The 14,397-nt window shown below is 33.8% G+C and overlaps 2 protein-coding genes across 5 annotated transcripts; both read left to right on the top strand.

The window, feature by feature from the left end:
* The first annotated feature begins 252 nt into the window (after positions 1 to 252).
* Positions 253 to 1,988, top strand: LOC101222807 (zinc finger protein 593). Its single transcript, XM_004143228.3, has 4 exons — positions 253 to 459; positions 551 to 659; positions 1,000 to 1,062; positions 1,697 to 1,988. The coding sequence occupies exons 1-4, from the start codon at positions 375 to 377 to the stop codon at positions 1,797 to 1,799; spliced, it is 360 nt and encodes a 119-aa protein (XP_004143276.1). The 5' UTR covers positions 253 to 374; the 3' UTR covers positions 1,800 to 1,988.
* A 3,421-nt stretch (positions 1,989 to 5,409) lies between these two features.
* LOC101203013 (protein PTST homolog 3, chloroplastic) lies at positions 5,410 to 14,216 on the top strand. Of its 4 annotated transcripts, none has more exons than XR_969843.2 (14): positions 5,410 to 5,712; positions 5,802 to 5,921; positions 6,123 to 6,241; positions 6,320 to 7,093; positions 7,978 to 8,188; positions 8,358 to 8,418; positions 8,523 to 8,573; positions 8,702 to 8,755; positions 9,704 to 9,823; positions 10,395 to 10,519; positions 11,205 to 11,256; positions 12,067 to 12,206; positions 13,464 to 13,590; positions 13,708 to 14,216. XR_969843.2 is itself a non-coding variant. In XM_031886553.1 (13 exons), exons 1-12 carry the CDS (start codon positions 5,546 to 5,548, stop codon positions 12,163 to 12,165), a joined length of 1,950 nt encoding a protein of 649 aa, XP_031742413.1. In that variant the 5' UTR covers positions 5,410 to 5,545; the 3' UTR covers positions 12,166 to 12,206; positions 13,708 to 14,216. The 4 variants fall into 4 exon arrangements, 2 of the variants coding, with proteins under 2 accessions (XP_031742413.1, XP_011657669.1); XR_969842.2 differs by having other exon boundaries at positions 13,464 to 13,599; XM_031886553.1 differs by lacking the exon at positions 13,464 to 13,590 and having other exon boundaries at positions 6,323 to 7,093.
* The last annotated feature ends 181 nt before the right edge of the window (positions 14,217 to 14,397 follow it).

The following is a 14,397-nucleotide window of genomic DNA, read 5'->3' as shown; positions in this document are numbered from 1 at the left end:
AACACTCATATTTCAACAAAAAGAGATAGAGAGAATTGATAAGAAATGAATATAGAGGCAGAAATTGGTATTTTTTAAAAATTTGAAATTGATACCATTATTAATTTATGCTTTAAATTAAATAAAATTTAGAGGCAGAAAAAGAGATTAATATTTGTTGAAAAAAATTAGATCCAAATGAGAGGGACGGAAGCTCACGTTGACACTTTCAAGTTAAACGACGTCGTTTTTCATGCACATATATATATACACACACACACAACATTCTCCCGCATCCCTTCCTCTTTCCCTAGGGCTCCGGTGGAACAACCGCCAATAAACAAAACCCTAATTTTACTCCGATTTAGCAATACTTGAGCTCCAGATTGAAGAATATGGGAGGAAAGTGTCCTCACAGAAGCGTAAAGAAGCGGAGATACTCACACAAGACCGCTAGGCGAACGAAATTTCTTGTCAAAGATATCCTTTTCTTACACTTCATTGTTCTATTTCGTTTTTCGTTTTCGTTATGTTTATGGATTTTCCTTAATTTGATGAATCGATGAATCACGGGATGATATGGTTTACAATGAATTAGCGAAACCTGAGGTAGAGAGGCCTTCTCTTCCTGTCGATGAAGATTTGCCTGGAATGGGGCAGTACTACTGCCTGCACTGCGAGTAAGTTCTTCCATTTGCTACTCTTTTTGTTAAATTTATTTACTCTAAATTTCTATAGAAAACCGTTTCTCTCATTGTAGAGAATTCATCAATTTTAATGGTTAGGGCTGAATATTTCGTCAAGTATTATGATTTGGTTATCTTTAATGAAATTTGAAGTTTAGAGTTTATAATCAATCAATTAATGCTATGGTTTACTCATCTTTAGGGCTGAATATTTTTTTGATGTGTTATCTGAGGCTGAGATGTTTGTGAAGTATTATGATTCTTACATTGGATGAAACTAGTATGTACGATTTTAAAGTTTACAATTTAAAATCAATTAATGGTATGGTTTCAGCCGATACTTTGCGAATGTGTCTGTGAGGGATGAGCATTTCAAGACCAAGCGTCACAGGAAGAGGTGAGCTTAGTCAATTTTTACCTCTCATTATTTTTTGGGCATCCTTTGCACATTTAAGTTCATATATTTAAAAGAAATCCATCTCGTATTCTCCTTGGAGAAATTATTAAATGTTGAGAACGCTTAGTTTTATTAACCTTATCAGCTTTTGTTTCTTATATTTACATTTTTAGTTTGCCTAATTCGGTTGGTGCTTTGATTGGGTGGTTGTGTGAAATTATGAACTTGGAATTGGAATATTGAACTTGGTACTGGAGTTTGTCTTAGTGCTAACTGAGTTTAAATTTCTTGAGTTCCTTCACCTGGTCTCAGTCTTAATTTGTTATAAATAACGGCAAAGGTGAAACCAAATTTGGAACTCCAGTGGAATTTGAACTGATAATCTTCTTTTGATTCTTTAATTATATCCATTTATAGCCATTGACCTTAGTTTCTCTATAGTATTTGATTTCTTGGTTGTAAGGTGTAAAGTTAGTATGACTGTATTTGAAGAAAAATATAGGAAATGCAACTGTTCACTATAATATTTGATTCATTTGATTGTGAGGTATGAAGTTAGTAAGATTGTACTAAAGAAGAATGTTTGAACTGCAATTGTTAACTATGTTCCTGTACCACAATGACAATGTTGCAGGGTAAAACAAATGTTGGGTCCTGCACCTCACACGCAACTGGACGCCGAGCTTGCTGCTGGTATGGGCATGCCTGATAATGGTCCAAAGCTTATGGCAATGTGAGCTTATTACTTGTTATACAACTTAAACATTTTTGGTAGTGTAAAGAGCTTATAGTGAGGTGTGTTTCTCGTTTAACTAACAAGATTGATTTTGTCAAATACTATTGCTGGCCATGTATTTTATTTGAAGAGTTCTTTTAATCAATTGAATGAAAAGTAGGCCAATTTGAGCTCAGCTGGTTTAGATCAACATACTCCACCATGCTCTTTAAGCCATGAAGGGAAAAAGGGGAAAGGTTGTACATATAGAGGTGCTCATTTGGAAAAATATATATCCTAGCGTCTTATGAATTCTAATCATGGCTAGTCTCTGTTGCTATCCATATGGTTTTTTGATTTTGGCAGAGAAGTCAATTCTTTTATGAAAACTTTTTGATTATATCGTAATGAAATATAGAAAAACCTTACTACTAAGCCGAATTAATAGAAAGAGTAAACTCACGGTTTTGGAATGGAATAAAAAACTCACAAGGATGCCTGGGAATCTTTTATTCCCAAGCAAAAATTTGAAAACTGTGATATAATAATTTAAAAATCTCTGTCCATTTTCATGAAAAAGAAAAACTCTAGAACGAAACAACACGTAAGATTTGAGGAAATGTTTTAAATTCGTTAAAAATATGATGTTACGTGATGGTTAGAAGTATGAGAGGCAGACTTTAGGTTATAGTTTTAATAGTCTTAGTTGTTATAGTTTGTGTTGGAAGTGCAAATTAATAGTCTACGTTATATCTGTATTTTTTAGAATATATATTAGATACATAGTAACGTTGTTTTTTAGCATACATATATTAGATACATGAAATCTGTAGTTGGAATTGTACTCTCCACTAGATTATACATCTTTTATAAAAATATACATCTTTTATAAAAATTGATATGTGATTTAACTGAACTTTGTTTATTAGATTCGTTTAATAAATTTAACTACAATTTCCATATTAGGACTATTAATAAGTTTAACAAGTAAATAATAAAAATAATTTATTAGATTCGTTGAATAAATTTAACTACAATTTCCATATTAAGACTATTAATAAGTTTAACAATTAAATAATAAAATAATGTTCATATTTGTTCTAATATTATGTTTTAGATTAAGTGAGAGTCAGAATCTCTAGATAAGAAAACTACACAAAAATGTTGAAACGTGGTTAACCAAATTTAAGTATATAATGCTTGAATACAAAATTAGATAACTGTGATTCAAATCAAACTCAAACTAACACAAACATGTAAAGAAAGTAATATAGTTTACTATCGAATAATAGTCCTGGTTGTTGGAAGTTCTTTAGATGAGGTAGTTGGAGATTGGCTGGTGACGATCACTGGAGATTGGTCTAAACTCTAAAAATGTTTTTATTAAAAATTTCAAGGTTGATTAGTGGCGATAGTCGGTTGACCGACAATGATTTGGTGTTCGAAAGTTGGTCGACGAACTTTCCAACCTTGAATTTCAAATACCCTTGGAGTAAAAGACTAGTAAAAGCATGTGAGTCATTTTAATTCCTAATCTCCAATTGAAACTAAATATTACTCCAAACAAATAAGTTGATCATTGTAGCCAACTCCACTCCTAGCCCTAAACATACTTTAAGTATTTATACTTTCCTTTAAATTTTTTATTATCTAATTTTTTGAATGCGTAAACTTGTCTTGAGAATTTACGTTACTTGTATGGTTTACAAGTCATATATAGGAAAAATGTATCAATCTAAGTTCTAAAATACAAGTACGATCAAAATTGAACACTACATTTCATATTCTTTGCATGCACTATTATTTAGTGTGAAATTCAACATGCTTATTTACAAAATATCATATACATACATAATCTTAATCAACTATAAGAAACACACAATTTTCAACCTAATAGTAAGGCTAACGGTAGCAATAATAATGTTACTGCCTACCTTAAAAGTCTGCACTAAAATATCAACACATACATAATTACGTCTATAAAGCATATAGGATTTATATTTCGAATCCATAATGAAAAATGCACATAGCTTTCTCATATAGAGAAGCTTCTCTTTGACAATTAAGTTTAATTAACTTCAACTTGAGTATGATGAAAAGGACTACCAAGTTTATACTCTCTACAACTTCCTGATAATTTATTTTCAATGAATTAGAAAATCCAATTTGGGAAAGTCAATCAGAAAATGAACAAGCCAATGAAAATAACACATAGAATTAAATCCTCTAGCACTTAAGGCAACCACAAGAGCAGAGACCAACTTCAACAATGTAGATAATCCTGTAATTGGGAGAAAGAAAAGTTCAACAATTGAATCTTCTTCGCAACAACCTCAGTGTCAGATTCGAACTTAGAAGTTCACGCAATCCATGTCAACGACAAACTTCAAACCCATAAGAACAATCATTAATCTCCCCAGCTTCCACGGAGAAAGGACCAAGGAGGACAATGGAATGGGCGACCTCCACCAATATCATATATTATATTACAAAAACTATATGAATTTACAATAATATCTCATATTACCTTTAATTGAATAACATTATATATTAAAACAAAGGTAGATCATGTTACTCGTAATTGAAAATTGTATGTTCATCCTATCGCTATTCAGAGGCATATATACTCCCTCTCTCTGGACTTCCAGCATACTCATCCAGATGAAATCAATCTCTCCCCAAAGAGAAGAGACCTCAACGTAGTGGTCCTCTTGATACTACACCCAGATGCGAGACAGAGCAGATATATATAGATTATTCGAAATAAACTTATATGTGAAATAACTCGAATATATATAAATTCTTTTGAAATAAACTCAATCGACCCATTTATCCATTTGTGTATTCACGACCACCGTCTTGTTGTGAATGCCTTCTTTGAGTTGTCGCTACGCCATTAGCTAGACTCGCACATGCTGAATCTAACCAAACCATATTGACGGGAAGCCCGTAACTATGAGAAAGAAACTCACGTGGTGGTTGGATTTAGGCAAACATAGCGTCGACAGGTGGAGAGACTCGGCGAGATGGAGGAAGGCAGTAACTATGTTGGCAACAACACGGAGAGAGGCGGAGGTTGGATCATCCATGGTGGTGGAGTGGACGAGGGTTTGTGTTGTGTTGAGAGAAATAGGATTTTATGGGAAATGACCATAATATTTTTCTACTTCTTTTGAAAGTACCATTTTTATTTAAAAAGTCCTAGTAGTATCATTGAGCTTCGTACAAAGTTTTAAAAGCATAATGGGAGTAGTAATATTGTAAATATATATATAGACAGTTTTATGACCAATTGAGGGGCATGCATTGTGCACATATGCCACATGTGGATTCCCCACGGTTCATATTACTATATATTTTTGTTTACCTTAGCTTAATATTACATCAATTTTTAGTTCCTTAATTTGGTGTGTTTTTCCTTTTTCTTTCATCTTTTTTGTAATAAAAATGCTTAGTTAACTTTGGTTTAGATATTTTATGGTGGGGTTCATACGAGATTCTATTACATAATTAAGGAAATCAATGCCATGTGACACGTGTTCTTATACTTCATTTTTTAACGATTCTCATTATTCTTAAATATCCTCTCAAATAAATAAAAATAAAAAGATTTTCCTTTTCTTCATAAAAATAGTGATGGTGGTGATTTCGCGAACAACTTTCATTCATTTCTCTTCGTCATCGCCATAAACGAGAATCGCCTCTCCACAAAAGCTAAGCTTAGAGCTCACTATGAGAATTCGCGCGTAGTGAGAGTTTCCTTTTTCCATGGCTACGCTCTCTCATTTTCATTCGTTGCTCTCTCTCTCTTCTCGGAATTTCTCTTTCCTAGACCAACTACATACGCAGAATCATCACCCGAAGTTTCACTGTTTAGGCCACCTTCATCCAAGAAGACAGTCTTACGTCTGTACTTGTTCAATCAGTAATTCCAGGTTGATTTCCTCGTCGTTTCTTGTATCTTCATGTGTATATTGTGTTTTTCGTATTTTGTTTGATGTTGTGGTGGAATTTTGTGTTTCAGGGCTAGTAGAAGGAAGAAGAGTAATGAGGAGCTCTGCAACGACATTCGCGAGTTCATTAGATCGGTTGGACTTCCGGAGGATCATGTACCTTCTACAAAGGAGCTTTCGCAGCACGGAAGGTTATTTGTTTCGTCTTTTTAGTGTTATCGTTTTCGAGTTAAATGGAATTGCATGTTTTGAAACTGGATTTATAAGGTTTCTTAATTCCTGTGTAACTGTTTCACATTTGGAAGGTGGAATTGTAGGGTAGACATGTAGTGTTCTCGTTTGGAGTACTGTTCTTAGTTGATGATTAAATGCTCCGTTTGGAATGCATTCAGGACCGACCTGGCAAATATTGTAAGACGAAGGGGTCACAAACATATGCGAGAGCTTCTTCTTGCTAATTCAACCACTACGGTTGAAGGTGATTGTGACTTGGGGAACATTACTCTGACAGGTTAATTCACGATTCTTCAATCTGTGTTAATAAATCTGGGGTTCTCATTTGAATAATTGATAACCTTGTATTTCTTAGAAGGCCAGGATGGCGAGGCAGAAGATGTAGTTGAAGACCTGGTGTTGGAAAATCCCTCTCATAGTTCAAATACCAACCATGTTTTTAGTTTTGAAGACTGCATTTCGGATCCTACGACAACAGCCAATTCATCAGAGGAGGAAGAGTTGTCAACTGATCTAATATGCCATGATGAATACAATGCATCATATCGAGAAAATGATGAGAACATCGAGACAGTTGAAGCTGATAAATCCAGGAAAACCGAAGTTGCCGCATCAGAAGATTGCTTTACTAGTTCAGATATTGGTTTAGGTGATACGTGCAGTGACCGCACTGGGGAGCTAATTGAATTTTCAAAAAATTTATCAGTAGAAAATGATGAAAATTCATTGGAATGTCAAAGTGAGGTAACAAATAATAAGGACGATGAATCTTCCTGGTCACTTGAAGTTATTTCTGAAGAGAATTATTTGATAAATTCCACAGCTGATGAATATCTTGACATGCATGACCATGATGAAGGACCTCTACTTTTGACACCTAGTTCCTCTTCAAAGGAAGAGGCCTTGTATTATTCAAATGAACAGGTCGAGAAAGAAGATAACTGTGTGGACGGTGTCTCCTTATCAGCAGAAATGACTATCATAGATGACCGATCTAGTGGTTTAAATATTGATAGGGCTCTTGCACATGAAGATTCTAGTGACAAGTTGGTAAAATATTCAGAGGAGTTATCCCTAGCAGAGAAGGTGGCCAGATTTATACAAAATGGAGATCTGGATATAGTAGATGGTAAATTACATTGACTATTATTTTTTTGATTGCCAACATATAATTCTATATAAATGGTGCAGATATTTTGTCAATGCCGTTTGAAAGTTAGTTAGCATGCTGTATATGTGTAGAACCATATGGTCCAACTATAATAGGCTGGATAGTATTACATTTAGAACGATTAGAGTTTTATTTTCTAGAATTGAAATTTTATCTCAACATCTATGGTGTTGTGGTTACAATTCAAACAGTGCCTTAATGTTTATGTTTGGAATCAAACTTTTCGATGTCACTTGATGCAAATCAATAACCTTTTTTACATTTTATATTTTTAGTTTGTTATTTCTACTATTGTTGTCATTTAGATGCATATTGATAGTTCTGAAATGTGAAGTCTTTATTTCATTTTTCACTTTAGCTACAAATTCTTTTGTAAACTGTAATGTTTTAATTTTCTTCAGTTTCAGTTATTTCATAAAAGATTTTTATTTGTTTAATAGAGATTTATATAATTACTCAATCTATTGCAAAGTTTTATGTCAGAGAAAAATTTTCTGTACATCTCACCTACTGCAGTTGATCAGCTTCACTGTGATTCTTGTGATTGACAATGACTTTGTATTTTTTGTTGTAGTGATAGTTGATTCTTGTATGTACGTCTTTGTAAAATTTATGATCTGTATTTCCAGGAATTTTATGTTAGCGATCATTTCATATCCTCTTTGAATATTATGTTGTGCACATTTTTTTTCAAGTGCCATTGCAGTTCAAACCACTAATTTCAACCTCTCTCTGCATTGATAAAAACATGTTTTGTAATAAGTTTTATCCTGTTTTTCCTTATATAATCTGGTGCTTCTGAAAACTTGAAGTTGAGCACGTGACAATGCGTTGATGCTCAGATAATTTTGATGCCACATTAAGCGAGAGTGGTGCTGGAAAAGGCAATGGATCCGTTGCAGCGACAAATGCAGAAGAATCTGAAATAAACTTCCATGTTGAGGCATTCTCAGAAGATACCACCGCAAGTAGAGGTTCTTTGATGGCATCAAATGGGAGTGCATCTGAATTTGATGATAAGGTGTCTACCACAACTGTTGGTCAATTAATTAGGTTAGTAATTCAAACAGTAAGATTGCCGTATTCAAAGTCTTTTATATTATTTCCTGCTGTCTTCGTGGTTGCCCAAATGATTGGTTTTCATACCAAATAATTTCCAAGTCTCATCAGAATTACCATTTCATCACCTTTCTAAATCCATATCATTCGAGACTATTTGTAGGGATAATCAACCGTCAACTGAAGCTTTAAATGGTCAAATTGAAAAGGTGTCAGGTGCTGAGGTACATTAACATTATTCAGTGTTTTATTAAGATATTGCTAGACTCAATCAATTAAGTTTCTTGACATTTTTTTAAAAAAGGATTTCTGTCTCTCTATGGTACAGATAAAAGTATCTGAGAATCAAGTCGAGATTGATCGTCTCAAATTTATGTTGGTATTGATTTTATATTCCATCTGCTTCAAATATCTTGTTATTACTTAATTCAAGGATGTCTGAAGTTCTGCCCATTTGGTATTGGGTTTCACTTCCATCTTTTAACGCCATTTCTTCTCTGTTTATAGCATCAGAAGGAGCTGGAACTGTCTCAGCTGAAGGAACAGATTGAGAGGGACAAGGTATATCATATTTGACTTCTTCTTCATGGTTAGTTTAGTGTAAAGTATTCATAATGTGATGCATTCAAATAAAGTTCGTCTAAACAATTTCTGGATACCAATAGATGGGGGCAATTCACTTTGGATACTTGACTTTAATCTCTGTTGTAAAGGTTTCACTTCAACTTACTGTTCTATTTGTGCATCAAAAAACGTTGTGAACAATTTCCGTAGTTGTTAGTTAAGGAATTTGTAGGGTTAGAAAATTGAAAAGCCTAACATAAAAATACCTGCTAGATAAATTTTATATAATTGCTCTCCTCCTAACTGATAACTGTTAGGTTTTTAAATGCATTTCCCAAACTCATGTAGACCCAACAAGCAAGAAACTGGGATAATCCTTCCTGTAGACACATTGCTTGATTAGTGTGCCTTCCCCTCCTCTCCCGAAGCTTCACAGCTCAGAAATTCCACACCCTCCTCTTTAGTGCAAAGCCCTCATAAACTTTCTTCCTGATCCCCACATTTGCAACTGAAATTTGTTGTCCCTCTACTTCAATATCCTTGGTGCTTTTCCCTTTTTACCCCTTCTTCTGTAAATGTGAATGATTGGGGGTCTTACATTTACTTTCTTTAACCGGTCTTCCTAAACCGTGTTTATCATTTCTGTGTCTAACACTATTTAAGGTAAGATGTGTTTTTCTTGCATTTTCTATGTCATTGAGTGGTCAACTGTCACGGATCTTTTAACTTATGGTCTCAGGGTTTCTTAATATTTAATTTATTTGATTTGCTTTTAAGCTAGTTTGTCAATCTGTTAGGTATCCACGGTATTCAAGATTGGAAGAGATTGTTTCACCTAGCAGTTCTTGTGATTTTATCTCGTGCTGATGCTTTTGCATCCGCTCTTGATTCTTCTTCACTAATTGCAATTTAATTTTTCTGTTTATATGTTTATTCCACTGTCAGCTTGCTTTGTCTGCTTCGCAAAGCAAGGCTGAAGCAGAGATCAGCCTGGCCCAAAAACTCATTTTAGAAAGAGATTCAGAGTTAGTTGCTGCTGAAGAGTGTCTTTATGGATTGGAGGAGGTATATATCTTGCTTCTTTTCTGTAATGTTCAAGATCGCACACAGATCTTGGTACTGTGTACGGTGCTTTTAATCCGTTCATAATACTTTTTTCTTCTATCTTTTCTTTTCTTTCTTTTTCATGGAAAAGAGTAAACAATCACAGACTGCCTGTTGTGCTGCAAAGTTTCTTTTTAAGTTTAAATTCAAGACACTGAAATCTGCAAAGTTTTAAATGATAAAATTCTTCTCTTTGTTGTAGTAGGTAAAAAAAATTTGGTGCTCTATTAGCTTCTTGGGGGCCTAGCCTAGCTGTTCCCTTTCCTAGTGTCTTTTAATACTTCTCTTGTTTCTAATCAAAAAGAAAAAAAATGATTAAATATTAATTAGCCGTGTATCATAGAAAACTACTTTTTCATTTGATTGTTGTTACGTTGTTGAGAGAGAGAGAGTGAGAATTATTATTAGAAATATCAGCTCCTTCTGTAAACAAAAGGCATTATCAGCTGAACATAAGATGTAAATATGGTTTAGGCTTTCCTTTATATGATCCTAATGCCTGCTGACTGAAACTTGATATCTGATTTATCAGGTTCAAATCCATTACAGTGGGGAAGGAGAAATTGTTGAGGTAGCTGGTAGCTTCAATGGTTGGCATCATAAGATTAAGATGGACCCACAGCCGTCGTCCAATCATCTGGATTCTGTTAATTCAAAGTTCAGTGAATTTTCATCTTTTATCTGATTCTCTAAGGCGTTCCTGCAAATGTGTCAATGCAAGTGAATGACATCATAATATAGTCCACATATGATTTGAAAGGATTATCATCCTTAAGACTGATCCTAAATTCTTTAGTACTTCAATTTATTAACTCTAATTTTTTGTAGACATCAAAATGAAAATCCAAGGCAAGAATTCTAGAAGTTAGATGTTCTGTGTCAATTTCCCTGAAGTCTTACCAATTAATTTTCCTTAGTTTTATCTTGTTTACAAAGCATAAGGTCATGATTTTCTTAACTAGCTTTCTCTACTGTCAAATACTGTTGCCACTAAGTTCAAATGCTTAGGGTGCCATCAAATGCTAAACTTGCGCCTACTTCCTCCTGCTTGGTTGTTGGGGTCTTGGTAGGTGGGTTGGGGTAGCTTGGTTCAATACAAAAGGATTATTCAGGTGTGGGCAATATTTCAGTCTTTCAAATACTTGATTTCGTTTGGCTTTGTTCCATTATTAGGGATAACTTGGCTGACCCCCTTTTGTAATTTATCTGTACAACCAGGAACAAAATTCAACTGTTAGACTTGGATTTTATTTTTAGGGATAAAGTATTCCTTTGCCTGTCAAATATTTTCATCTTTATGCCCCCTTGGATAACATATAAGCTGACAATGGTAATGTTCCAGGAAACACAGGCATTGGTCTACAGTGCTGTGGCTTTATCCTGGAGTTTATGAGGTGAGAACATCCTTCTTTAATAAATCTTGAACTTCCAACCTTAGTATCATGCCTAATATGGCCTCTTGACTTTAAAATGTTTCTGAATAGGTTCCTAAATTTTCAATTGTGTCTAATAGGCACATTTATTTTCTGCACAATCACACAGGATAAGTATTGTGCTTTAAATGTTGTGTGTGATATCGTTCGTGTATTTTTGTCCATTCTGCATTGTGTTTCTTGAATGATCAATTTTTGTGCTTATTACTATTTTACCTATTGTTAACCTGCTATTCTGATTCTTTTTTATTTTCTTAGTTAATCTTCTCTTTATTTGTTAATTGCCTGTTAATTATATATTGTTCCGAACTTTTTATTTGGTAAGACGTGTTGTTTGTTAGAGTTGTAAAGTCCTTTGTATGTACAGCTGCTTCCTAACGTTATTTTTATTGTTGAAATGAACACAGTGAAACTCGGCATAGTCTCTCTGTTTTGACCATTTTGCTATACCTGTATTTGTTGTGGGGGCGTTCAAAATTTTCCTTCTGGTGGTTCAAGAATGTCTAATCGTTTAGATTTTTGCATATCTTTTATTTCATTCTATTATGATAGAAATATCTTCTATAATATGTTTTGCAATTTAAGAGGTCTTATTTTTCCTTTTATAACAATTTATCGTAATATATTCTTTTGCTTTCTATATTCTTGCATCATGTATGTGTATTAATTGAGAGTAATTCAACTTGGTAACAGGTTATGAGTTGAAAACCTTTTGGGGACCACATATTTGATTGATAACTCTACTAATTTTCTCTTTACAACTTGTTATAGATAAAATTTGTCGTCGATGGACACTGGAAGATTGACCCTCACAGAGAGTCTTTGACCAAGGGAGCAATAAGTAACAACATTCTCCGGGTTGGAAGATGAATACAATGATGGAAAATAACATCAAGTAATTGGCGCCTTAGGTATTTGATTATCTACCTTTTCCTTCAGCTCCTTATCAATTCAATTGCTTTATTATTTCATATCTTTCTTACACTCGGCATAAAAGTCATAAATTTTGATGAGGATCTTTAAAATCTTCCCCTAGAATCCCTTCCTTTCTCTTTTTTCCTCCTTTATATGTATCTTCAATAAGTTGACGGTTAGGGCATGTTTGGAAGTATTTCTTAAATTGTTAAAGACCATTTTTATTATGTTCAAAATCATCCCAAAACATACCTTTAATCAATTTAATGTTCAATTTTACACAGTTAAATGCTGTTTTCATGCTATTAGATCTGGTTTTGAATGATGAAAGGCATTCTTCGGATTGATCTTGAAAATAACGAGTGATTTTAACTATTAAATTACCTTCAAATCTGTCATCAATCTACTCTATAACTGGAGAGAGATCCCTTTTATGGAGCTTCATTCTTTTATTTTTTACTTCAAGTTCTGGATTATTACTTGCTAATAAAAACAAATCCTTCTCTTTCATATAGCAGTCTTTCCATTATGTTCGTTTTTCATATTAAAAAGTCTTGGAAGACTAGGCCCCTAGCTATAGAATTAATAGGAGTATTAGGAGAATATTGGTAGGGTGTTTAGAAAGAGCATATGGGTGATTAGATATTAGGTTTGTTAGGAATTTTAGTTATTAATAGAAGGGGAGGCGTTGGAGTAAGGGAGGAAGAATTTTGTAGTGGGGTTTCCTTGTGAGGGAATTTGGGAGAGTCTAGCCTTTGGGTTACATTGTTATATTAATATATATCAATATATTTTCATATAATTCTATCTTTTATTGTTCTTGTTTATCCTTTGTATTCTTGAGTATTTTCTTATTAGGTTGGGTGCGTAACGAAGAAGCACACATCATTTTCAAAATCTAACCAACTACTGTGAACATTTTAAAACGTGCCTTTACTAGTTTAAAAACATTTCTTACCATCTCGGAAATATCTCAAGCTCACCCTTGGTAGCTACTTCTTTGTGGTTCCATTCTAATTAAGAAGCAAAAGTCTTATGGGTTTAGTGCAGTCTGAGCCTTATTTTGTAGAATTTTTCCTGAAAAATATTACGTTTATTGAGGGTGAAGTCCAATAGACCTTTTCTTTTCTGAAGTCATTTGTAATTTGCTCTATCCTCGATTACTTCCGTCTGCCCAAAGTTCTTTGTGATCCATTCAAAGCTTTTCTGTATGTAATTCACATCAGTTAAACAATTGCTTCTTATTTAAATAGGTTCCAAACAAAAAGAGTTATTGGCATTAATCTTCCTACCAATATCCCTTGAGGCATTTCAACATATCATTTGTGACTAGATAGATGGACGTGTCAGCATACTGTTTCGAACTCGTCATGGATACAGGTGTACAATGTATAGAAACAGACCCTCTTTAAGCATGGTCGTAATGAATGGTGATAGTATTGAATAATGTAGGAATCATTCTGATATGTAGTGACATTTTCATTACTTTAACCTCAGTTGCATATCCAATAACAAACTACCACAAAGTCGTGCACGGTCAAACTGGAATTAGCTCAGTATCTCACCGACACTCACACGTGGGGGACATGAACCTTATTTCTTCTGGAGGCTACATTTGTAATCGTCGGTTGAATCGGACGACTTCCATAGGATTCAGTTTGTAATACAATCATGTATGTGCTTGTATATAGCAGCTACTTTCTAATAAGGTGCATGATCTGTTGAGCAAGAATAGGGTAGAATCCATGAATGTTGCCAATGCCATCAATAAGATGGGCATATGAAGGAAAGTACGTCTTTAGCAATGTTGATACAACTGCCAGACACCCAGATTCTTTGATTCCCAATTTTAAGGTTAGCTTCCTTTTTTAAATAAATAAAAAAGGATGTCTTTTTGGCCTATACTTTAGAATTAGGGTGCAATATTAAACTAGTTTCAGTTACTTTGTTAGATACATTATTAATCTAATTTCACATATGGTAGAAGCAGAAGTAATTTAGTCTTATTTAGTAATCATTTTATTTTATTTTATTTTTGTTTTTTAAAATTAAGCCTATGGGATATAGGTGTCATTTCTTCCTCCAACTTTTCTTTGCTTTTGTTTTTAGAATTTGTGAAAGAATTCAATCACGAAATTGAAGAATGACTCATCATTCTATATAAAATGGGGAGGAATAGATTTAATT

This window comes from Cucumis sativus, chromosome 6 (assembly GCF_000004075.3).
Source record: "Cucumis sativus cultivar 9930 chromosome 6, Cucumber_9930_V3, whole genome shotgun sequence".
In the NCBI taxonomy this organism is placed as follows: Eukaryota; Viridiplantae; Streptophyta; class Magnoliopsida; order Cucurbitales; family Cucurbitaceae; genus Cucumis; species Cucumis sativus.
Note: the sequence above shows the minus strand (reverse complement) of the source record. Positions and strands in the feature narration are given on the sequence as shown.